The 24006-nt window shown below is 43.4% G+C and overlaps 1 protein-coding gene across 1 annotated transcript; it reads left to right on the forward strand.

Annotated features, from left to right (window-relative positions):
* Window positions 1-5368: 5368 nt before the first annotated feature.
* LOC124045520 lies at window positions 5369-17341 on the forward strand. Its single transcript, XM_046364865.1, has 5 exons — window positions 5369-5500; window positions 16015-16111; window positions 16489-16653; window positions 16811-16942; window positions 17051-17341. The coding sequence occupies exons 2-5, from the start codon at window positions 16015-16017 to the stop codon at window positions 17182-17184; spliced, it is 528 nt and encodes a 175-aa protein (XP_046220821.1). The 5' UTR covers window positions 5369-5500; the 3' UTR covers window positions 17185-17341.
* The last annotated feature ends 6665 nt before the right edge of the window (window positions 17342-24006 follow it).

Genomic DNA, 24006 nt, shown 5'->3' on the forward strand with positions numbered 1-24006 from the left:
ATCGACCGACAATAGGGGCATCGACTTGGGGGTGGGGCGGATGTGGGGCATCGACCGACAATAGGGGCATCGACTTGGGGGTGGGGTGGATGTGGGGCATCGACCGACAATAGGGGCATCGACTTGGGGGTGGGGTGGATGTGGGGCATCGACCGACAATAGGGGCATCGACTTGGGGGTGGGGTGGATGTGGGGCATCGACCGACAATAGGGGCATCGACTTGGGGGTGGGGTGGATGTGGGGCATCGACCGACAATAGGGGCATCGACTTGGGGGTGGGGTGGATGTGGGGCATCGACCGACAATAGGGGCATCGACTTGGGGGTGGGGTGGATGTGGGGCATCGACCGACAATAGGGGCATCGACTTGGGGGTGGGGTGGATGTGGGGCATCGATCGACAATAGGGGCATCGACTTTGGGGTGGAGTGGATGTGGGGCATCGACCGACAATAGGGGCATCGACTTGGGGGTGGGGTGGATGTGGGGCATCGACCGACAATAGGGGCATCGACTTGGGGGTGGGGTGGATGTGGGGCATCGACCGACAATAGGGGCATCGACTTGGGGGTGTGGTGGATGTGGGGCATCGACCGACAATAGGGGCATCGACTTGGGGGTGGGGTGGATGTGGGGCATCGACCGACAATAGGGGCATCGACCGACAATAGGGGCATCGACTAATGTCCTCCCAGTTGTTATGGTAATGTCCTCCCAGTTGTTATGGTAATGTCCTCCCAGTTGTTATGGTAATGTCCTCCCATCTGTTATGGTAATGTCCTCCCAGTTGTTATGGTAATGTCCTCCCATCTGTTATGGTAATGTCCTACCAGTTGTTATGGTAATGTACTCCCAATTGTTATGGTAATGTCCTCCCAGTTGTTATGGTAATGTCCTCCCAGCTGTTATGGTAATGTCCTCCCAGCTGTTATGGTAATGTCCTCCCAGCTGTTATGGTAATGTCCTCCCAGTTGTTATGGTAATGTCCTCCCAGTTGTTATGGTAATGTCCTCCCGGTTGTTATGGTAATGTCCTACCAGCTGTTATGGGAATGTCCTCCCATCTGTTATGGTAATGTCCTCCCAGTTGTTATGGTAATGTCCTCCCAGTTGTTATGGTAATGTCCTCCCAGCTGTTATGGTAATGTCCTCCCAGTTGTTATGGTAATGTCCTCCCAGTTGTTATGGTAATGTCCTACCAGCTGTTATGGGAATGTCCTCCCATCTGTTATGGTAATGTCCTCCCAGTTGTTATGGTAATGCCCTCCCAGTTGTTATGGTAATGTCCTCCCAGTTGTTATGGTAATGTCCTACCAGCTGTTATGGGAATGTCCTCCCATCTGTTATGGTAATGTCCTCCCAGTTGTTATGGTAATGTCCTCCCAGTTGTTATGGTAATGTCCTCCCAGCTGTTATGGTAATGTCCTCCCAGCTGTTATGGGAATGTTCTCCCAGCTGTTATGGTAATGTCCTGCCAGCGTAAAGATACCTTAATATAATTGTATTTATTACAAGTTCTCATTTACAACTGCGACCTGGTCAAGATAAAGCAAAGCAGTGTGAGAAAAACAACAACACAGTGTTCCACTTAAACAAATGTACAGTCAATAACACAAAAGAACATTTAAAAAATTACTCAAGTAAAAGTGGAAGTCACTCAGTAAAATACTACTTGAGTAAAAGTCTAAAAGTATTTGGTTTTAAATATACTTAAGTATCAAAAGTAAAAGTGTCAATCAATTAAAATTCCTTATATTAAGCAAACCAGACTGCACAATTTTCTTGTTTTTCAATTTACAGATAGCCAGTGGCACACCAACACTAATTTACCAACAAAGCATTTGTGTTTAGTGAGTCTGCTAGATTAGAGGCAGTAGGGATGACCAGGGATGTTCTCTGTTTAGTGAGTCTGCTAGATCAGAGGCAGTAGGGATGACCAGGGATGTTCTCTGTTTAGTGAGTCTGATAGATTAGAGGCAGTAGGGATGACCAGGGATGTTCTCTGTTTAGTGAGTCTGCTAGATCAGAGGCAGTAGGGATGACCAGGGATTTTCTCTTGATAAATGCGTGAATTGTAATAACCAATCAGTCTGTCATGTTCCACGACTGATCGAAATATAAAGCTGATCATCCACTTCAGTTGTAGCCATCACACTACCATTTGAGAAAAACTTGTTTAACTTAACATTAGGACTCATTCCCAATATCTCTCATGGATCGGCCTCAGTCTTTCCACAAAACCCAGAGAAACACAAATCCCAGTAGCCTTAATCTTCCTTTCCACAACTGGAGCTCTGTGAGTACTGTTTTTTGGTCTCTGACGGCCTCCTGAAGTGAATATAATGCCAACAGAAAAAGGCTATATCCATTTTAGACCTACTTGATAAACCTACAGCACTTCACCAATAATCCAAGGCGATACTATTGATTCTGAAGTTATGTACATGCTGCCACCTTGTGTCTAAATGTGGTAACCACAAAATTGCGCCACTATTGAGTAGCTGTCGTCTGAATTCAAAATAACCACCTTCACCTCGCCGCTCCATTTTTGCGTTCATTTGCACAAATGTCCCAAAGCTGAGGAAGGGTTAATATCAATATCAAATCCCCAGGCGGATTTGGAAATTCAAAATGTCATTCTCGTTTTATTAAAATTGGGGACATAAATTGCATCATTCAATTCACGAGTGTGTCCCGAAGTTGATGGGTTTATTGATCCCATCGCCACTAACTGGTCGTTATCGGATTTCGTCAGCAACACGTGACAACGGAAAGCCCCCGGAGCAAGTTGGTGGTGGGTTCACCAATAGTAACTAGCAAAACTTTTTCACTTCTTAGCCATTTTGTATTTCTAAGAACCATTGGTCTGCAGCACACGTTTGTTGGTGCATAATAATATAACCAACTGGGCACAGACGTCAATTCAACGTCTATTCAACGTAATTTCGTTGAATAAAATGGAAACAACATTGATTAAACCAGCGTGTGCCCAGTGGGACTGTACTATGAGTTGTAGCACTGAAAGGCCGTGTTGTAAACTACTTAAGTAAACATACTTTAAAGTACTACTTAAGTCGTTTTTGGGGGGGTATCTGAACTTTACTTTACTATTTATATATTTGACAACTTTTACTTCATTAAGGAAATAACTGTACTTTTTACTTGATACATTTTCCCTGAAACCCAAAAGTTATTCATTACATTCTGAATGCTTAGCAGTAAAGGAAAATGGTTCAATTCACACACTTATAAAGAGAACATCCCTGGTCATCCCTACTGCCTCTGATCTGGTGGACTCACTAAACAGAGAACATCCCTGGTCATCCCTACTGCCTCTGATCTGGTGGACTCACTAAACAGAGAACATCCCTGGTCATCCCTACTGCCTCTGATCTGGAGGACTCACTAAACAGAGAACATCCCTGGTCATCCCTACTGACTGATCTGGAGGACTCACTAAACAGAGAACATCCCTGGTCATCCCTACTGCCTCTGATCTGGAGGACTCACTAAACAGAGAACATCCCTGGTCATCCCTACTGCCTCTGATCTGGAGGACTCACTAAACAGAGAACATCCCTGGTCACCACTACTGCCTCTGATCTGGAGGACTCACTAAACAGAGAACATCCCTGGTCATCCCTACTGCCTCTGATCTGGAGGACTCACTAAACAGAGAACATCCCTGGTCACCACTACTGTCTCTGATCTGGAGGACTCACTAAACAGAGAACATCCCTGGTCACCACTACTGCCTCTGATCTGGAGGACTCACTAAACAGAGAACATCCCTGTTGGAGAGTGCCCTGGCTATCCGTTAAAAAAAATAAACAAATTGTGCCTTCTGGTTTGCTTAATATAAGGAATGTGAATTGATTTATACTTTTACTTTTAATATTTAAGTATATTTAAAACCAAATACATTTAGACTTTTACCAACCAAATACTTATAGTATTTTACTGGGTCACTTTTCTATTAATTTATCTTTACTTTTACTCAAGTATGACAATTGGGTACTTTTCCCACCACTGCTAAAAGGCATACATCCAACTACATACTGTAGATTTATTTAGGTCTACCGTTGCAGTCAAATATAATTAGTCCTGTGCTGGTGAAAGATCGGCAAGCGGATTGAATGTAGTTTTATATATACAAACCATGAAGATATCAAAGAAGCAGTAAGAGGGTTTGTCCAAGTAAAGTGGACTCTGATGGTTACGTAATGTACCAGAAAAAAAAACTGTTTATCAGAGGGAAGTTACTCTTTAACAGACTGTCCGAATCCATTGCACTGCTCTGTGTTAATATGGATTGAAAACCTACTACTACAAGAATCTGGTTGTTAGTACTTCAGTCATTTCTTTACCATGTTCTGCTGAAATAGGTAGGTCAATTGTGCTCCCAAAGTGGGTGTACTTTATGATAACATTGACCTTAACCTAATAAAGCAACCTGGCACAATCGCCTGCAGCTTATAAATATGTTCATGCTGGTCAAGTGAGTGAGTGTGTGTGTGTGTTGTGTTTGTGTGTGTGTGTTTGTGTGTGTGTGTGTGTGTGTGTGTGTGTGTGTGTGTGTGTGTGTGTGTGTGTGTGTGTGTGTGTGTGTGTGTGTGTGTGTGTGTGTGTGTGTGTGTGTGTGTGTGTGTGCGTGCGTGCGTGCGTGCGTGCATGCGTGCATGCGTGCGTGTGTGTGTGTGTGTAAGAGAGAGAGAGAGACAGGTGCCTCTGAGTTAAGAGCTGCTGTCTACATTTGCTTGCTAAACAGCATACAGTACTGTGGACTCCTTAACCAACCGCTCTTGTCACTCCCCCTCCTCTCCCCTCAGCGCCCACACCGTTGGTTTCCCTCCTGTGGATCACATACCAGCAGCCAAACAACTGTCAGGGGTTATGGTGGTTCGGGTCCTAAACCTAAATCAGGTCGGAACTTGATCCCATCTGGTCTCTTTCCCTTTTTCTAACACCCACTCTTCCTCCCGAAATACCGAGGTTCACATCTCACTCTTTTTCTCTACCCTCTCTTGGTCTCTCTCGTTCAACCTTTCACACGGCCTCTCTCGGTCTCTTTCTCTCTCTCTCTCTCTAGAGATCTTTTTCCATTTCCTCTTCACTGTTAAAGTAACTCTTTTCTAAGATCCCTCGTTCTTATAATAAAACTGACCTAAAGTGACCCTTTCTGCATTCCAGAGGCTCCCTGTTTCTGTCCCAGTGGAGTTCTCTGTAAGATCTGTGAAGGTGGAAAGGAGAAAAGTATTAAATATATATATTTTACAGTGCTCTAGTCTGCCAGCAGTGTCACATGCTTTCTCAGATGGTTTACTGGTTTAGTCTCTATAAGCCCCCCCCCACCCCCTCTCTGCCTTTAGCCCTCCCATTTTCTCACCAAGAGCCAAAGCTGAGACACAGCAACAGTGCGCCAAAGCAGGCAATCGCTGAAGAGTGGGTGAACTTTTTTTGTCCATATTATTTTTCTCAAGGTCCACTCTCTCAGGACAAATGTGAGTACCCGATGACTTCAGAACCTTTGGGGTTAGAAAGGACTAGCTATTTGGGTCAGACAGGGGCTGGGTTGAGAGGGGTATTGATACCCTTTGGAAGGTTGAGAGGGGTCTCTAGACTTCTAACACAGAATGTGCAGACAGAGACTTCTACAAACAAAGGCATGAGCATTGGTTCTATTCCTCGTCAGGCTGTTGAGAGAGGAAAATGGATTGTGTTAATGGCATGCAATAGTGTATTTGGATACAAATAATTGTAATATCTCTCAATGCCTTTTGAAATGATGCATTAGGCTATTAGCCGGCCAATGCCCTATGTGTTAACTCAATTCTCCACAAGTTTCATTTGTAAACATTTGTGCCTTAAAAGACAGACACAACTCCATATTTGGAGAACAAATCACACTGTACTCCTTGATAAAAAAAATATGTATGCACAAATGATTTTGCATAAATGTCTGAAAGTGTGTCTCATAACTGTATAATGGTCTGTGTCTGTTTGTCTGTCCGTCTGTGCGTGGAGATTATTTAGATGTGGCGACATGGCTGCTGATGTTGACCAACTGCCAGTTTCCAAAAATGTTCCTTGCTGGTATGTGTGTGTGTGTGTGAGAGAGAGAGAGAGAGAGAGAGAGAGAGAGAGAGAGAGAGAGAGAGAGAGAGAGAGAGAGAGAGAGAGAGAGAGAGAGAGAGAGAGAGAGAGAGAGAGACAGACAGACAGACAGACAGACAGACAGACAGACAGACAGACAGACAGACAGACAGACAGACAGACAGACAGACAGACAGACAGACAGACAGACAGACAGACAGACAGACAGACAGACAGACAGACAGACAGACAGACAGACAGACAGACAGACAGACAGACAGACAGACAGACAGACAGACAGACAGACAGACAGACAGACAGACAGACAGACAGACAGACAGACAGACAGACAGACAGACAGACAGACAGACAGACAGACAGACAGACAGACAGACAGACAGAGTATTACTCTTGCATTTCAAACAAATCTCCTAAATTAGCTAATATTCCCAGCCTTTCTGAATCCTCCCCTGGTTTTTGTTTAGTCTAAGCCTGGAGTGGGGGGCTATAGTGTAAATAAGGCGCTTTCCCATATCCCCTGTATGATCCTGGAGCGTTCGGTACCCTGATCCGCGCTATGAAGAATATGTCAAACGTAAACGAATCCTGGACAATGCCTGTGCTGTGGATTCAGGATTTAGGACCAGGGTAGCAGGTGGACCAGGGTAGCAGGTGTACCAGGGTAGCAGGTGTACCAGGTAGACCAGGGTAGCAGGTGGACCAGGGTTGCAGAAAGACCAGGGTAGTAGGTGGACCAGGGTAGCAGGTGGACCAGGGTAGCAGGTAGACCAGGGTAGCAGGTAGACCAGGGTAGCAGGTGGACCAGGGTAGCAGAAAGACCAGGGTAGTAGGTGGACCAGGGCAGAAGGTGGACCAGGGTAGAAGGTGGACCAGGGTAGCAGGTGGACCAGGGTAGCAGGTAGACCAGGGTAGCAGGTAGACTAGGGTAGCAGGTGGACCAGGGTAGCAGATAGACCAGGGTAGCAGGTGGACCAGGGTAGCAGAAAGACCAGGGTAGTAGGTGGACCAGGGCAGAAGGTGGACCAGGGTAGCAGGTGGACCAAGGTAGCAGGTAGACTAGGGTAGCAGGTAGACCAGGGTAGCAGGTATTGTCCAGTGTAGCAGGTGGACCAGGGTAGCAGGTAGACCAGGGTAGCGGGTGTACCAGGTAGACCAGGGTAGCAGGTGGACCAGGGTAGCAGGTAGACTAGGGTAGCAGGTGGACCAGGGCAGAAGGTGGACCAGGGTAGCAGGTATTGTCCAGTGTAGCAGGTGGACCAGGGTAGCAGGTAGACCAGGGTAGCGGGTGTACCAGGTAGACCAGGGTAGCAGGTGGACCAGGGTAGCAGGTGGACCAGGGTAGCAGGTAGACCAGGGTAGCAGGTAGACTAGGGTAGCAGGTGGACCAGGGTAGCAGATAGACCAGGGTAGCAGGTGGACCAGGGTAGCAGAAAGACCAGGGTAGTAGGTGGACCAGGGCAGAAGGTGGACCAGGGTAGCAGGTGGACCAGGGTAGCAGAAAGACCAGGGTAGAAGGTAGACCAGGGTAGCAGGTAGACTAGGGTAGCAGGTGGACCAGGGTAGCAGATAGACCAGGGTAGCAGGTGGACCAAGGTAGAAGGTGGACCAGGGTAGCAGGTATTGTCCAGTGTAGCAGGTGGACCAGGGTAGCAGGTAGACCAGGGTAGCGGGTGTACCAGGTAGACCAGGGTAGCAGGTGGACCAGGGTAGCAGGTGGACCAGGGTAGCAGGTAGACCAGGGTAGCAGGTAGACTAGGGTAGCAGGTGGACCAGGGTAGCAGATAGACCAGGGTAGAAGGTGGACCAGGGTAGCAGAAAGACCAGGGTAGTAGGTGGACCAGGGCAGAAGGTGGACCAGGGTAGAAGGTGGACCAGGGTAGCAGAAAGACCAGGGTAGAAGGTAGACCAGGGTAGCAGGTAGACTAGGGTAGCAGGTGGACCAGGGTAGCAGATAGACCAGGGTAGCAGGTGGACCAAGGTAGAAGGTGGACCAGGGTAGCAGGTAGACCAGGGTAGCAGGTAGTCCAGGGTAGAAGGTGGACCAGGGTAGCAGGTGGACCAGGGTAGCAGGTAGACCAGGGTAGCAGGTGGACCAGGGTAGCAGGTGGACCAGGGTAGAAGGTGTACCAGGGTAGCAGGTGGACCAGGGTAGCAGGTGGACCAGGGTAGCAGGTAGACAAGGGTAGCAGGTGGACCAGGGTAGCAAGTAGACCAGGGTAGAAGATAGACCAGGGTAGCAGATGGACCAGGGTAGAAGGTGGACCAGGGTAGCAGGTGGACCAGGGTAGCAAGTAGACCAGGGTAGCAGATAGACCAGGGTAGCAGGTGGACCAGGGTAGAAGGTGGACCAGGGTAGCAGGTGGACCAGGGTAGCAGATAGACCAGGGTAGCAGGTAGACCAGGGTAGCAGGTGGACCAGGGTAGCAAGTAGACCAGGGTAGCATGTAATGTGACCAGCAACACGTGTCCTGAAACTTTCAAAATACAAAGATGCAACACGAGCGATATTCGTTATTTTCTGTTGGTCATTAAACTTTTGTTCGCCAGTTAACTTTAGGTAGACATACTATTAATTAGCTAAAAAATACAAAAAAAGTGTTCAAATAAGGGCAAAGGGGCGACGTGGACTGTATGTGAAATGGAGACCTTGCTGGAGATCTGGGGAGATGAGAGTATCAATGCGGAATTGTCAAACAAACTTATGGGAAACATTTGAGAATGTATGGGAGCAAAAGGCTATTTAAGCAATGCAGACCGGTGTAGGGCAAATATATTTTTTATTTTATAATAATGCTCACAGTAGGCTACATTTAATTGAAGGTCTGGACGCGCGGCGGATGAAAAGACAACTGTTAATTAATGCTTTGACATTATTGACGTTATCATTGACTCACAACCAACCCAGTCGGACCTGTGGACATATCGTCAGAGACGATCCGGTGCCTGCTGCTGCAAGTCCAAACCAGGCAATGGTAAATTTTCCCCAGTGGTAAATTGACAGTAGGTTATGCATAGCAATGGCACACTGTAAGTTAACGTGCGCTAGCTAGCAAAACATTATAACAACGTTAGGCCAAGTAACATTAGCCTGTGATTAGTCCACTGATGATGCACACCGATATGTAACGCAATGATACACTGTAGAAATGGCAATGATGCATAGCAATGATACACTGTAAATATCCAGTAGATAGCTAATAACATTAGACCGTGTAACGTTAGGATAGGCTGAGTTATGTTGTTCTTCTAAAACATATAAAACAAGACTAAGCCAATTCAGCATTTTGTTCATTTATTTTTAAATATTTTTTTTGCAATTCCTAGACATTCTGTTTTTGCTTGTTAAAATACTGCTTTGTCGTGTTAATACTGCTTCATCCTGTTAATACTGCTTCATAGTGTTCATACTGCTTTGTCGTGTTAATACTGCTTCATAGTGTTAATACTGCTTCATAGTGTTAATACTGCTTTGTCGTGTTAATACTGCTTCATAGTGTTAATACTGCTTCATAGTGTTAATACTGCTTTATAGTGTTCATACTGCTTCGTCGTGTTAATACTGCTTCATAGTGTTCATACTGCTTCATAGTGTTCATACAGCTTTATTGTGTTAATACTGCTTTGTCGTGTTAATACTGCTTCGTCGTGTTAATACTGCTTCATCGTGTTAATACTGCTTCATCGTGTTAATACTGCTTTGTCGTGTTAATACTGCTTCATAGTGTTCATACTGCTTCGTCGTGTTAATACTGCTTCATAGTGTTCATACTGCTTCATAGTGTTCATACAGCTTTATTGTGTTAATACTGCTTTGTCGTGTTAATACTGCTTCGTCGTGTTAATACTGCTTCATCGTGTTAATACTGCTTCATCGTGTTAATACTGCTTTGTCGTGTTAATACTGCTTCATAGTGTTCATACTGCTTCGTTGTGTTAATACTGCTTCATAGTGTTAATACTGCTTCATCGTGTTAATACTGCTTCATCGTGTTAATACTGCTTCGTCGTGTTAATACTGCTTCGTCGTGTTAATACTGCTTCATCGTGTTAATACTGCTTCATAGTGTTCATACTGCTTCATAGTGTTCATACTGCTTTATCGTGTTAATACTGCTTCGTCGTGTTAATACTGCTTCATCGTGTTAATACTGCTTCATCGTGTTAATACTGCTTCATCGTGTTAATACTGCTTCGTCGTGTTAATACTGCTTCATCGTGTTAATACTGCTTCATCGTGTTAATACTGCTTCGTCGTGTTAATACTGCTTCATCGTGTTAATACTGCTTCGTCGTGTTAATACTGCTTCATAGTGTTCATACTGCTTTATCGTGTTAATACTGCTTCATCGTGTTAATACTGCTTCGTCGTGTTAATACTGTTAATAATAAACTACAGTATGATGGATGCTCTTCATGTTCTATTTTAAAGCCTGATAAAGTGTGAGACACGTTTATCTTCAACATCACTGCCACAAACCAGCCACGTCGCGGACATTGACATCTTGCTCCCAGACAAGCTAAACACCTTCTTCGTCCCGCTTTGAGGATAACACAGTGCCACCGATGCCAGCCACTCCAGTGGACTGTGGGCTCTCCTTCTCTGTGGCATACACGAGAAGGACATTTAAGCGTGTTAACCCTCGCAAGGCTGCCGGCCCAGACGGCATCCCTAGCCGCATCCTCAGATCATGCGCAGATCAACTGGCTGGAGTGTTTACGGACATATCCGATCTCTCCCTATCCCAGTCTGCTGTCCCCACTTGCTTCAAGATGTCCACGATTTTTCCTGTACCCCAAAAAATCTAAGGTAACGGAACTAAATGACTATCGCCCCATAGCACTTCTGTCATCATGAAGTGGTTTGAGAGACTAGTCAAGGATCATATCACCTCTACCTTACCTGACACCCTAGACCCACTCCAATTTGCTTACCAATAGATCCACATATGATGCAATCACCATCACACTGCACACGACCCTATCTTATCTGGACAAGAGGAATACCTACATTTGAAGTCGAACGTTTACATACACCTTAGCTAAATACATTTAAACTCAGTTTGTCACAATTCCTGACATTTAATCCTAGTAAATATTCTATTTTAGGTCAGTTAGGATCACTACTTTATTTTAAGGATGTGAAACGTCAGAATAATATTTTGAATATTGAATTTTGGCTCATTCCTCCTGACAGAGGTGGTGTAACTGAGTCAGGTTTGTAGGCCTCCTTGCTTGCACATACTTTTTACGTTCTGCCCACAAATTTTCTATGGGATTGAGGTCAGAGCTTTGTGATGGCCACTCCACTACCTTGACTTTGTTGTCCTTAAGCCATTTTGCCACAACTTCGGAAGTATGCTTGGGGTCATTGTCCATTTGGAAGACCCATTTGCAACCAAGCTTTAACTTCCTGACTGATGTTTTGAGATGTTGCTTCAATATATCCACATCATTTTCCTTTCTCATGATGCCATCTATTTTGTGTTGTGCACCAGTCCCTCCTGCAGCAAAGCACCCCCACAACATGATGCTGTCACCCCCGTGCTTCATGGTTGGGATGGTGTTCTTCGGCTTGCAAGCATCCCCCTTTTTCCTCCATACATAGCGATGGTCATTATGTCCAAACAGTTATATTTTTGTTTAATCAGACCAGAGGACATTTCTCCAAAAAGTACGATCTTTGTCCCCATGTGCAGTTGCAAACCATAGTCTGACTTTTTTTTGAAGCGGCCTTTCAGGTTATGTTGATATAGGACTCGTTTTACTGTGGATATAGATACTTTTGTGCCTGTTTCCTCCAGCATCTTCACAAGGTCCTTTGCTGATGTTCTGCGATTTATTTGCACTTTTCGCTCCAAAGTTCGTTCATCTCTAGGAGACAGAACGCGTCTCCTTCCTGAGCGGTATGATGGCTGCATGGTCCCATGGTGTTTACACTTGCATACTATTGTTTGTACAGATGAACGTGGTACCTTCAGGCGTTTGGAAATTGCTCCCAAGGATGAACCAGACTTATGGAGGTCTACAATTTTGTTTCTGAGGTCTTGGCTGATTTATTTTGATTTTCCCATGATGTCAAGCAAAGAGGCACTGAGTTTGAAGGTAGGCGTTGAAATACATCCACAGGTACACCTCCAATTAACTCAAATTATGTCAATTAGCTTATCAGAAGCGTCTAAAGCCATGGCATCATTTTCTGGAATTTTCTAAGCTGTTTTGAAGGCACAGTCAACGTAGTGTATGTTAACTTCTGACCCACTAGAATTGTGATACAGTGAATTTTAAGTGAAATTATCTGTCTGTAAACAATTATTGGAAAAATGACTTGTGTTATGCACAAAGTAGATGTGCTAACCGACTTGCCAAAACTATAATTTGTTAACAAAACATTTGTGGAGTGGTTGAAAAACAAGTTTTAAATGACTCCAACCTAAGTGTATGTAAACTTCTGACTTCAACTGTATGTAAGAATGCTGTTTATTGACTATAGCTCAGCATTCAACACCATAGTACCCTCCAAGCTCATCATGAAGCTCGGGGCCCTGGGTCTGAACCCCGCCCTGTGCAACTGGGTCCTGGACTTCCTGATGGGCCGCACCCCAGGTGGTGAAGGTAGGAACACAGGGGCCCTACATGTGCTCAGCCCCCTCCTGTACTCCCTGTTCACCCTTGACTGCGTGGCCACGCACGCCTCCAACTCAATCATCAAGTTTGCAGACGACACTACAGTAGTAGGCCTGATTACCAACAATGATGAGACAGCCTACAGGGAGGTGAGGGCCCTGGGAGTGTGGTGCCAGAGCAAATTTATGAACGGGCCACTTCGCTAAGCTATGAATGACGTGAATAATCAAGTCAACAAACATTGGGTAGTTAGTTAGATAGTATAAAGTAAATATACTGGCAAGTTTGATGTATTAGTAGGCAACATACCCGGTATATACTGCTGTAATGTGGTTCGTAAACAAATTGTCAGCCAACACAACTTATTTTGAAAAGTCATGACATTATTACAGTGCTCAACATCTTCTTAACATTTGTCATAATTAGTTAAAGCAATGAATTTGTATCCTCTCTCTTTGGACTTCGGCTGCATATTTTCTGCCATTTTCTTCACATTTGAAAACGTTGTGAAGCCACGCCCATTTTCTGAAGAATTGCATTATGGGCCCTAAGAGCACGTAAATAGTGTCCATTGCTTGTAGACTTTGTATTTTGGCGAATTTAGTACGACATCCGGGAACTTTTGGCATACTAACTATATCCATACTATGACTAATAAGCAAACTACATACTCAATTTACGTCACATTTATGATTAGTGCAGTTAGTATGAGTATTCGAACACAGCTCTTGTGTGCCTATGGTACTATATCATAGCCTCTCTATCGCAAAGTTACATGTTTTTTGTTTTTTGTAAACCCACATTTAAAAAAAAACAGTTTACAATAGAATATTACAGTACTTACTATAGAATTCTGCAGTAAACTGTAGTATACTGTAGAATACTATACTACACACTGTAGTACCCCTCGATCATGTGTAGTAATTACTATATAATGTTGTAATATACTGTAGAATACAATAGTAAATACTACGGTATACTACATACCACAAAACACCACAGTAAATACTACAGTAATGTTCACAAAAACACTGCAGTAATTACTCTGGTATATACTACAATATACCATTTTCATATACCCCGCCCATTCCCCTCCCCCATATCCTAATTTGTGTCACCCATAAGTGAGAAACCTACTGTACATGCTAAGTATAGACCATATATTGTGTTCCCTACAGGCTACATTCAGACCTCAGTCTTATCTACGTACCTACCTACAGGTTATGGAAAATGTGTTCTTTTGAGTATTTTGTCCAGTAGGGTTCCTCAAGGACAAGCCCCCACTGCTATGTCAAAGACAATGAAACAAAAATGTAATGTCTGTAAAAACACTACAGTAAATAATACTGTATGTTACAGTCCACAAAAACACTACAGTAAATAATACTGTATGTTACAGTCCACAAAAACACTACAGTAAATAATACTGTATGTTACAGTCCACAAAAACACTACAGTAAATAATACTGTATGTTACAGTCCACAAAAACACTACAGTAAATAATACTGTATGTTACAGTCCACAAAAACACTACAGTAAATAATACTGTATGTTACAGTCCACAAAAACACTACAGTAAATAATACTGTATGTTACAGTCCACAAAAACACTACAGTAATTACTATAGTATATACTACAGTTTTTTTTTTCTTACTGGAGTATTTAGACTGTAGTAAACTACAAATACTACAGTATACTACTTGTCCGTAAAACTACAGTATTCCCTTTTAGTGTTTTTGCGGACTACTGTATGATTTTTTCATGTGGGAATGTACCTCTTCAGAGACATTGTATATTGTTTCATCCCTTGCTGCTCCTCTAATGGACTACTTAAGTGGTACTTTAAAGTATTTTTACCTAAGTACTTTGCACCACTGCTAGAAACAAAGCGTAGCTTAACTAACCCTTTGGCTCAACTTACTCCACTCTCCACCAGTGTAGTTACTTGCTTTGCTATAAAATCCCTAAAGAAGCTAGACTAGTAGATCAGTTAATGTATGAGTGGTTGAACTTTGTCCATAGAAACAATTAACAAACAAAAAAAGTATGTATTTTCAGCGTATACATCTTTTAGTGGTGATTTCAATGTAATTTTGCTAACTGGGGAGGCTCCCTCTTTCATTTTAAAGTGACCAGGTATTTTAACAATAAGCCAAAACTTATCCTCTGTGCAATGTCGTAAAAACTAAGGTTGATGAAAGTTTTTACGACATTGCACAGAGGATAAGTTTTGGCTTATTGTTAAAATACCTGGTCACTTTAAAATGAAAGAGGGAGCCTTCCCAGTGAGCAAAATTACATTGAAATCACCACTAAAAGACGTATACGCTGAAAATACATACATTTTTTTGTGTTAATTGTTTCTATGGACAAAGTTCAACCACTCATACATTAACTTTGATCTACTACTCAATAAAGAAAGCTTTATATTATATGTATCATTGCTCTTACCTGTCACATTCACTTTACAAAGCTTTAACAACTGATAATGCTCATGATCAAATTTATTGGACCAACAGACAAAAAAACAGCAGCGCACTTCTCAGGAATGTTACGGAAACGTTTTATTCGTTGTTGTTGTGCTATTAGCGTAATTAATATGTGGTTGTTTATCTACCTTTTAATTGAATGTACTGACTGTAAGTTGCTCTGGAGAAGAGCGTCTGCTAATATCTCAAATGTAAATGTAAAAAAAAAATGAACACTTGCAAAGCACGCTGGGATTTATTCTAAACAAGACACAGGTCTTGCTCCCCTGCTCTGACTTTGCTGACGCATGCCAGAGCTTAAAACGTCTGAATCAATATAGACGTCTATGTTTCACAAGTTTGGACAACAGTGGAGAACAGCAGAGCAGGGGTTTAGTTCAGTACATTAGAGTACAGTAGGGTACAATAGAGTACATAATACTGTACTTTACTATGTTCTGTACTGTATTGTATTCTACTGTACTGAACTATACTCTACTTTTCTTTACTATACTGTGCAGTCCAAATCTGAACCAATTATAGACATGGATGTTTAGTTCAAATGTTTTGTCCGGTCTGGACCAGATGTCTGTGGACGTTAAAATCAAGGCCGGTCTGGACCGAAAAAGGACGTCTGTGGATGTTTAAATTAAAGCCAGGGCAGATGGACCAAATATGGACGTATTTTCAACGTTCATGGACAACGACATCGGACGGTGCTCACTGGGTCCGGATGGAATGATCAGTTATGTAGAGACATTTTGTTGAGGTATAAATCTTGTTCTGTCTCTATTCCTCACCTGTCAGATGCTTCACCTGACAGCAGGACGAGTCGGGGGCTTGTTTTCCAGGCGCGCGGTGGTGGGACTGACCAACAGTGGTGCGAGGATGTCAAGCCACCACGGTATTCTTTGACATGGCACTGCATGCATAATTGTCTGTAGGAAAAAACATTTATTTTCAGTATAAATGTATCCCCCCCAAAAAAATTCAGCACAATACACATATCCTAGTTTGTTGTGTAAATCCTAATTTTATTCGAGCAAGTTGAATTTGAAATGGCATGGCCTACTGCGCCATTGCATGTATTACCAGCAGATGGCGCTGTTGACTTTAAGTGGTGAATGGTTTTACAAGCGCAAGGACCTGAGGTCTTATCACCCAGTGTAATGTCTACTTCTCTAACGTCTATAAACCTCTAAACCCCACCTTTACAACTCCCTTTATCTCAACCTCCCCCTCACATAATCAATATTGTGTCCTATCGCTCCTGTACTGTAGAGGTATCTGACCAGGTGGACATGTCCCAGCCAATGTACTGGGATCGTCTGGACACCCCTCTGCCAGACAGAGCATGGATTGATGTCCTTGATTCTAAGGATAAGATCCTGAAACAGAAGGAGAAGGGGCCATGGACTGCACTGTCCAAGGAGGAAAAAATAGCCTGTAATCCCCTCTCAATTCATTTAAAATAGCTTTATTGGCATGGGAAACATACTGAACATTTACATTGCCAAAGCAAATGAAAATGTACTGTCTCATTCCTTCTCATTTTACAGCCTTTCATCCTGCTACCCTTAATATTTCTTCTTCTCTGTCCCAGTGTACAGGCTGAAGTTCAACCACACCTACCCTGAGATGAAGAAGCCGTCCCATGAGTGGAAGACCGTGATTGGTGGGATGTTCATCTTCTTTGGCATCACTGGTCTGGTGGTGTTTTGGCAGGGCCACTATGGTACGAATTCTCATGTTTGATTGCTAAACTTGATAGACTTTCTCGAGCCTGTATCACACATGTTCCATCCTCAAAGCTGCTGTTCTCTTTCTCCCTTGTGTCGCACAGTGTACCCACCTCAACCTCACACTTTTGGTGAGGAGTGGCAGGCTAAGCAGATCCAGAGGATGCTGGACATGCGGGTCAACCCAATTGAGGGCTTTTCTGCCAAGTGGGACTACAAGAACAAACAATGGAAGTAAATGAAGTAATGTAATGGACGGGATACTGTCCTGAAATGAGGAGCGGTTGGACTTGACAACACCTTGAGCCTCTGTTTAGCCAACAGCCTCTCCTTCCACCATAGCTACCCATCTGAATCCATCCCCATATTGTTTAAGTAAAAAATTACAAAAAATGGTTTGCTTTCTTCTCTCTCCATCTATCTGAGAAAATATGTCTAACAATATGGGCTGCTTGTCCTAATTTCTGCTTTAGCATTCCAGTGGTATTGTGTCTGGTTTGGCCATAAAGGAAGTGAGTATTGCGGGTTATACAATTGCCTTGGTGGTCCCTGTGGTTCAGATACACTCAACTCTAACAAAAAACACAGCCTAGTATACTTCTGTTTTATCCCATAACTGTGAAACTCTTTATAGACATGCTCCGATACTTTGGCTTTAAAGACATACTCCGATACTTTGTCTTTAAAGACATGCTCCGATACTTTGGCTTTAAAGACATGCTCTGGTACTTAGGCTTTAAAGACATGCTCTGGTACTTTGGCTTTAAAGACATGCACTGATACTTTGGCTTTAAAGACATGCTCTGGTACTTTAGCTTTAAAGACATGCTCTGGTACTTTGGCTTAAAAGACATGCTCTGATACTTTGGCTTTAAAGACATGCTCTGGTACTTTGGCTTTAAAGACATGCTCTGGTACTTTGGCTTTAAAGACATGCTCTGATACTTTGGCTTTAAAGACATGCTCTGGTACTTTGGCTTTAAAGACATGCTCTGATACTTTGGCTTTAAAGACATGCTCTGGTACTTTGGTGACAAATTAGTATTTTTTTTAGACCTCCCACTTTGGACTGGATGTGTCAATGTGTAGTTCATACATGCATAATCTGAGCAACATTACTGTGTTACCTCAATTAGCCATGAAATCCATAGTTTGAAAGACTGTTTTCTAGAAGCTGTGCTGCACCATATTCCCTACATTTCCCCCCATGTGGGCAAGCCCCCAAGAATATGAGATTCAGCCTCTCGCCATTTGTGACAGCTTGCGAGACTCACCCACAGCAGAGAGAGAGAGAGCAATAGCGTGGTGCACGTACAGTTGAAGACGGAAGTTTACATACACCTTAGCCAAATACATTTAAACTCAGTTTTTCACAATTCCTGACATTTAATCCTAGTAAAAATGCCCTGTCTTAGGATCACCATTTTATTTTAAGAATGTGAAATGTCAGAATAATAGTAGAGAGAATGATTTATTGCAGCTTTTATTTCTTTCATCACATTCCCAGTGGGTCAGAAGTTTACATACACTCAATTAGTATTTGGTAGCATTGCCTTTAAATTGTTTGACTTGGGTCAAACGTTTTGGGTAGCCTTCCACAAGCTTCCCACAATAAGTTGGGTGACTTTTGGCCCATTCCTCCTGACAGAGCTGGTGTAACTGAGTCAGGTTTGTAGGCCTCCTTGCTCGCACACACCTTTTCAGTTCTGCCCACAAATGTTCAATAGGATTGAGGTCAGGGCTTTGTGATGGTCACTCCAATACCTTGACTTTGTTGTCCTTAAGCCATTTTGCCACAACTTTGGAAGTATGCGTGGGGTCATTGTCCATTTGGAAGATCCATTTGCGATCAAGCTTTAACTTCCTGACTGATGTCTTGAGATGTTGCTTCAATATATTCACATCATTTTCCTTTCTCATGATGCCATCTATTTTGTGTTATGCACCAGTCCCTCCTGCAGCAAAGCACCCCCACAACATGATGCTGTCACCCCCGTGCTTCATGGTTGGGATGGTGTTCTTTGTCGTTGGTCATTATGGCCAAACAGTTGTATTTTTGTTTCATCAGACCAGAGGACATTTCTCCAAAAAGTACGATCTTTGTCCTCATGTGCAGTTGCAAACCGTAGTCTGGCTTTTTTATGGCGGTTTTGGAGCAGTGGCTTCTTCCTTGCTGAGCGGCCTTTCAGGTTATGTTGATATAGGACTCGTTTTACTGTGGATATAGATACTTTTTTACCTGTTTCCTCCAGCATCTTCACAAGGTCCTTTGCTGTTGTTCTGGGATAGATTTGCACTTTTCGCACCAAAGTACGTTCATCTCTAGGAGACAGAACACGTCTCCTTCCTGAGCGGTATGATGGCTGCGTTGTCCCTTGGTGTTTATACTTGCATACTATTGTTTGTACAGATGAACATGGTAACTTAAGGCGTTTGGAAATTGCTCCCAAGGATGAACCAGACTCGTGGAGGTCTACATTTTTTTCTGAGGTCTTGGTTGATTTCTTTTGATTTTCCTATGATGCCAAGCAAAAAGGCACTGAGTTTGAAGGTAGGTCTTGGTTGATTTCTTTTGATTTTCCCATGATGCCAAGCAAAAAGGCACTGAGTTTGAAGGCAGGTCTTGAAATACATCCACAGGTATCCACAGGTATCCACTCCAATTGACTCAAATGACTCAATTAGCCTATCAGAAGCTTCTGAAGTATTTTATGGAATTTTCTAAGCTGTTTAAAGGCACAGTCAACTAAGTGTAAGTAAATTTCGTTTACTTTGTAATTCTGATACAGTGAATTATAAGTGAAGTAATCTGTAAACAATTGTTGGGAAAAATGACTTGTGTCATGCACAAAGTAGATGTCCTAACCGACTTGCCAAAACTATAGTTTTTTTAACAAGAAATGTGTGGAGTGGTTGAAAAACGAGTTGTTATGACTCAAGTGTATGTAAACTTCCGACTTCAACTGTATCTGCACGTACACTATATACACAAAATGATGTGGACACCCCTTTCAGCCACGTACATGTGTATAAAATCGAGCACACAGCCATGCAATCTCCATAGAACACTGGCAGTAGAATGGCCTTACTGAAGAGTGATGACCTTCAACGTGGCATCGTCATAGGATGCAACCTTTCCAACAAGTCAGTTTGTCAAATTTCTGCCCTGCTTGAGCTGCCCTGGACAACTGTAAGTGCTGTTATTGTGAAGTGCAAACGTCTAGGAGCAACAATGGCTCAGCCACGAAGTGGTAGGCCACACAAGCTCACAGGACGGGACTGCCGAGTGCTGAAGCGCATAAAAATCGTCTGTCCTCGGTTGCAACACTCACTATCAAGTTACAAACTGCCTCTGGAAGCAACGTCAGCACAAGAACTGTTCGTCGGGAGCTTTCCATGGCCCAAGCAACCGCACACAAGCCTAAGTTCACCTTGCGCAATGCCAGGTGTCGGCTGGAGTGGTGTAAAGCTTGCCGCTATTGGACTCTGTAACAGAGGAAACGTGTTCTCTGGAGTGATTAATCACGTTTCACCATCTGGCAGTCATACGCACAAATCTGGGTTTGGCGGATGCAAGGAGAACGCTACCTGCACCAATGCATATTGCCAACTGTAAAGTGTGGTGGAAGAGGAATAATGGTCTGGTTCTCATGGTTCCCTTAGTTCCAGTGAAGGGAAATCTTAACGCTACAATGACAAAAAAATAAAAAATCAACCCTTGTACCTTTTTGTGTGCTTTCCTTACTTGTAGTGATGATGCTCAGAGCCTCAGACCATACATGCTCTTTAACTTGTTTGCCATCTATACTCTCTACTACAAGCATTATCAAATAATTTTCTACAGAAAATACTGATATTCTTTGCAATGTTAGGACTCATTTTAGGTAAGGGACAGCATCAAGCCTGTTAATGCAGCAGTCAGCAATTGAAAAAGTAACAAAGCCTCCTCCCCATCTCTGTTTTGGTAAAAAGCTGAGGGATGGGGCTGGAGATATGTAACCACTCTCAAATTCATAGATGGGAGCAAAGACTGCCCATCCATGATGTCAAAATTATAATTTTAACCATGAGGTTATATATTGTTTGTTTACATTTTCTTTGTTTATAAACATTGGAGTAAAATAAGCTCATTTTGGGTTTCCGGTGGGGCACGAAAGTTGAACTAAGCTCATGAGGCGTTTATTTATAAGTTATATTCTTCAAGAATCAATGGGTGCATATTCACTTATAATTTAAAAAAATGTACAGTACCAGTCAAAAGTTTGGACATGCTGACTCGTTCAAGGTTTTTATTTTATTTGACTATTTTCTACATTGTAGAATAATAGTGAAGACGTCACAACTATGAAATAACACATATGGAATCATGGAGTAAACAAAAAACTTGTTAAATCAAAGTGTATTTTAGATTCTTTGAAGTAGACACCAGTTGCCTTGACAGCTTTGCACACTCATTCTCTCAACCAGCTTCACCTGGAATGCTTTTCCAACTGTCTTGAAGGAGTTCCCACATAGTAAAATTAAAGAAAAACCTTGGAACGAGTAGGTGTGTCCAAACTTCTGACTGGTACTGTATGTAGCAACTACAGATTTTTCCCCTTTAATTCAAGGATCTGAGCCTTTATTTCCATTTATCTAAAATTACATTCCCAAATCTACCTGCCTGTAGCTCAAGACCTGAAGCAAGGATATGCATATTCTTGATACCATTTGAAAGGAACCACTTTGAAATTTGTGGAAATGTGAAATGAATGTAGGAGAATAAAACACATTAGATCTGGTAGAAGAAAATACAAAGAAAAAACATGTTCTATTTAATTTTTCGGTCCATCTTTGAAAAGCAAGAGAAAGGCCATTATATCACTTTGGAGTCTAGGCACAATTTTGACTTTGGCCACTAGATGGTGTATGTGCAACGTTTTAGACTGATCAAATGAACCATTGCATCACTGCCCAAATTGTCCAGGGGGGGGGGTGGGGGTGTTTTGTTCCATGAGGTAATCCAACAATGTGTGAATCGCCATCTTGTCTATTTCAAATCTCCCGTCATTGATCAAGACACGCGTCATTCCACGTGGCACTTTGGGGTGGACACTCGCCCGTCCCAATCAATGAGAGAAGATAAAACATTTAAAAAATAGACAAGATGGCGGCGTACACATGGTTGGATTACTTCTAAATTCAAACGAACCCCCTGCAACTAGACACGGACGTTTAGCAGACATTGGTTGTCTTGAATAGAGTCTGGAATTTGAAGAAGTTGGTTGAAAATTCTGTCCTACTTTAACATGTTCAACAACTAGATCAAAGTCATGAACCTTTGAGTGTTCCTCAAATGATGTCTTCTGGCCTTTTCCCTCATCCCTCCCAAAATGAAAATTCTGACATCTCTCCATGTTCCACATTGGTCTTTTATTCAGTTGCATGTAATCTAAGACATAGAACAGACCATGAGGCACACCGTTGTTTTCCTCCTTTACCCTATCAATATTCTATTAGCAGTTCAAATGCAAAACATTAACAATGAAATACAAAGTACACATCAATGCAAATATGGAATTTAATAAGGCAATTTGAAGGGACACTACACCAAATATCATAAATAACATTTCAAAGTCAAGCAAATTGTTAAAAAAAATGTTAGTAACCATGATCCTATTCTAATGATGGTTTAAATAACTAGTACATCGTGTCAATGCTGTTTCAATTCATTCTTATGCCTCCAGCAAAACATTTTCCATACAACACGAACGCACACACACACACACGGAGGGAACTTCATGTGACAAAGGTCACATTGCAGGAAAAGCCTGCAAGCAGCTTTTTGTTAGCCTGGTCAAGACAAACATGCTATGAGAATTATAGGAGTCGGCAAGAGAGCAGTAACAGACTGGCACCCTGGCTAAGTGGATTACAGACTGGCACCCTGGCTAAGTGGATTACAGACTGGCACCCTGGCTAGAGGATTACAGACTGGCACCCTGGCTAAGTGGATTACAGACTGGCACCCTGGCTAGAGGATTACAGACTGGCACCCTGGCTAAGTGGATTACAGACTGGCACCCTGGCTAAGTGGATTACAGACTGGCACCCTGGCTAGAGGATTACAGACTGGCACCCTGGCTAGAGGATTACAGACTGGCACCCTGGCTAAGTGGATTACAGACTGGCACCCTGGCTAAGTGGATTACAGACTGGCACCCTGGCTAGAGGATTACAGACTGGCACCCTGGCTAGAGGATTACAGACTGGCACCCTGGCTAGAGGATTACAGACTGGCACCCTGGCTAAGTGGATTACAGACTGGCACCCTGGCTAGAGGATTACAGACTGGCACCCTGGCTAGTGGATTACAGACTGGCACCCTGGCTAGAGGATTACAGACTGGCACCCTGGCTAGAGGATTACAGACTGGCACCCTGGCTAGAGGATTACAGACTGGCACCCTGGCTAGAGGATTACAGACTGGCACCCTGGCTAGAGGATTACAGACTGGCACCCTGGCTAGGATTACAGACTGGCACCCTTACACCCTGGCTAAGACTGGCACCCTGGCTAGAGGATTACAGACTGGCACCCTGGCTAGAGGATTACAGACTGGCACCCTGGCTAGTGGATTACAGACTGGCACCCTGGCTAGAGGATTACAGACTGGCACCCTGGCTAGAGGATTACAGACTGGCACCCTGGCTAGAGGATTACAGACTGGCACCCTGGCTAGAGGATTACAGACTGGCACCCTGGCTAGAGGATTACAGACTGGCACCCTGGCTAAGTGGATTACAGACTGGCACCCTGGCTAAGTGGATTACAGACTGGCACCCTGGCTAGAGGATTACAGACTGGCACCCTGGCTAGAGGATTACAGACTGGCACCCTGGCGAAGTGGATTACAGACTGGCACCCTGGCTAGAGGATTACAAACTGGCACCCTGGCTAGAGGATTACAAACTGGCACCCTGGCGAAGTGGATTACAGACTGGCACCTTGGCTAAGTAGATTACAGACTGGCACCCTGGCTAGTGGATTACAGACTGGCACCCCGGCTAGTGGATTACAG

Source organism: Oncorhynchus gorbuscha, linkage group LG10 (genome assembly GCF_021184085.1).
Source record: "Oncorhynchus gorbuscha isolate QuinsamMale2020 ecotype Even-year linkage group LG10, OgorEven_v1.0, whole genome shotgun sequence".
In the NCBI taxonomy this organism is placed as follows: domain Eukaryota; kingdom Metazoa; phylum Chordata; class Actinopteri; order Salmoniformes; family Salmonidae; genus Oncorhynchus; species Oncorhynchus gorbuscha.

Excerpts from the sequence above, each read along its gene's own strand:
- LOC124045520 (XM_046364865.1), top strand. The coding sequence starts at position 16,015 with ATGCTTCACCTGACAGCAGGACGAGTCGGGGGCTTGTTTTCCAGGCGC. Across the intron at positions 16,112-16,488 it reads GAGGATGTCAAGCCACCACG|AGGTATCTGACCAGGTGGAC; the intron begins GTATTCTTTGAC and ends CCTGTACTGTAG. Across the intron at positions 16,943-17,050 it reads GTTTTGGCAGGGCCACTATG|TGTACCCACCTCAACCTCAC; the intron begins GTACGAATTCTC and ends TGTGTCGCACAG.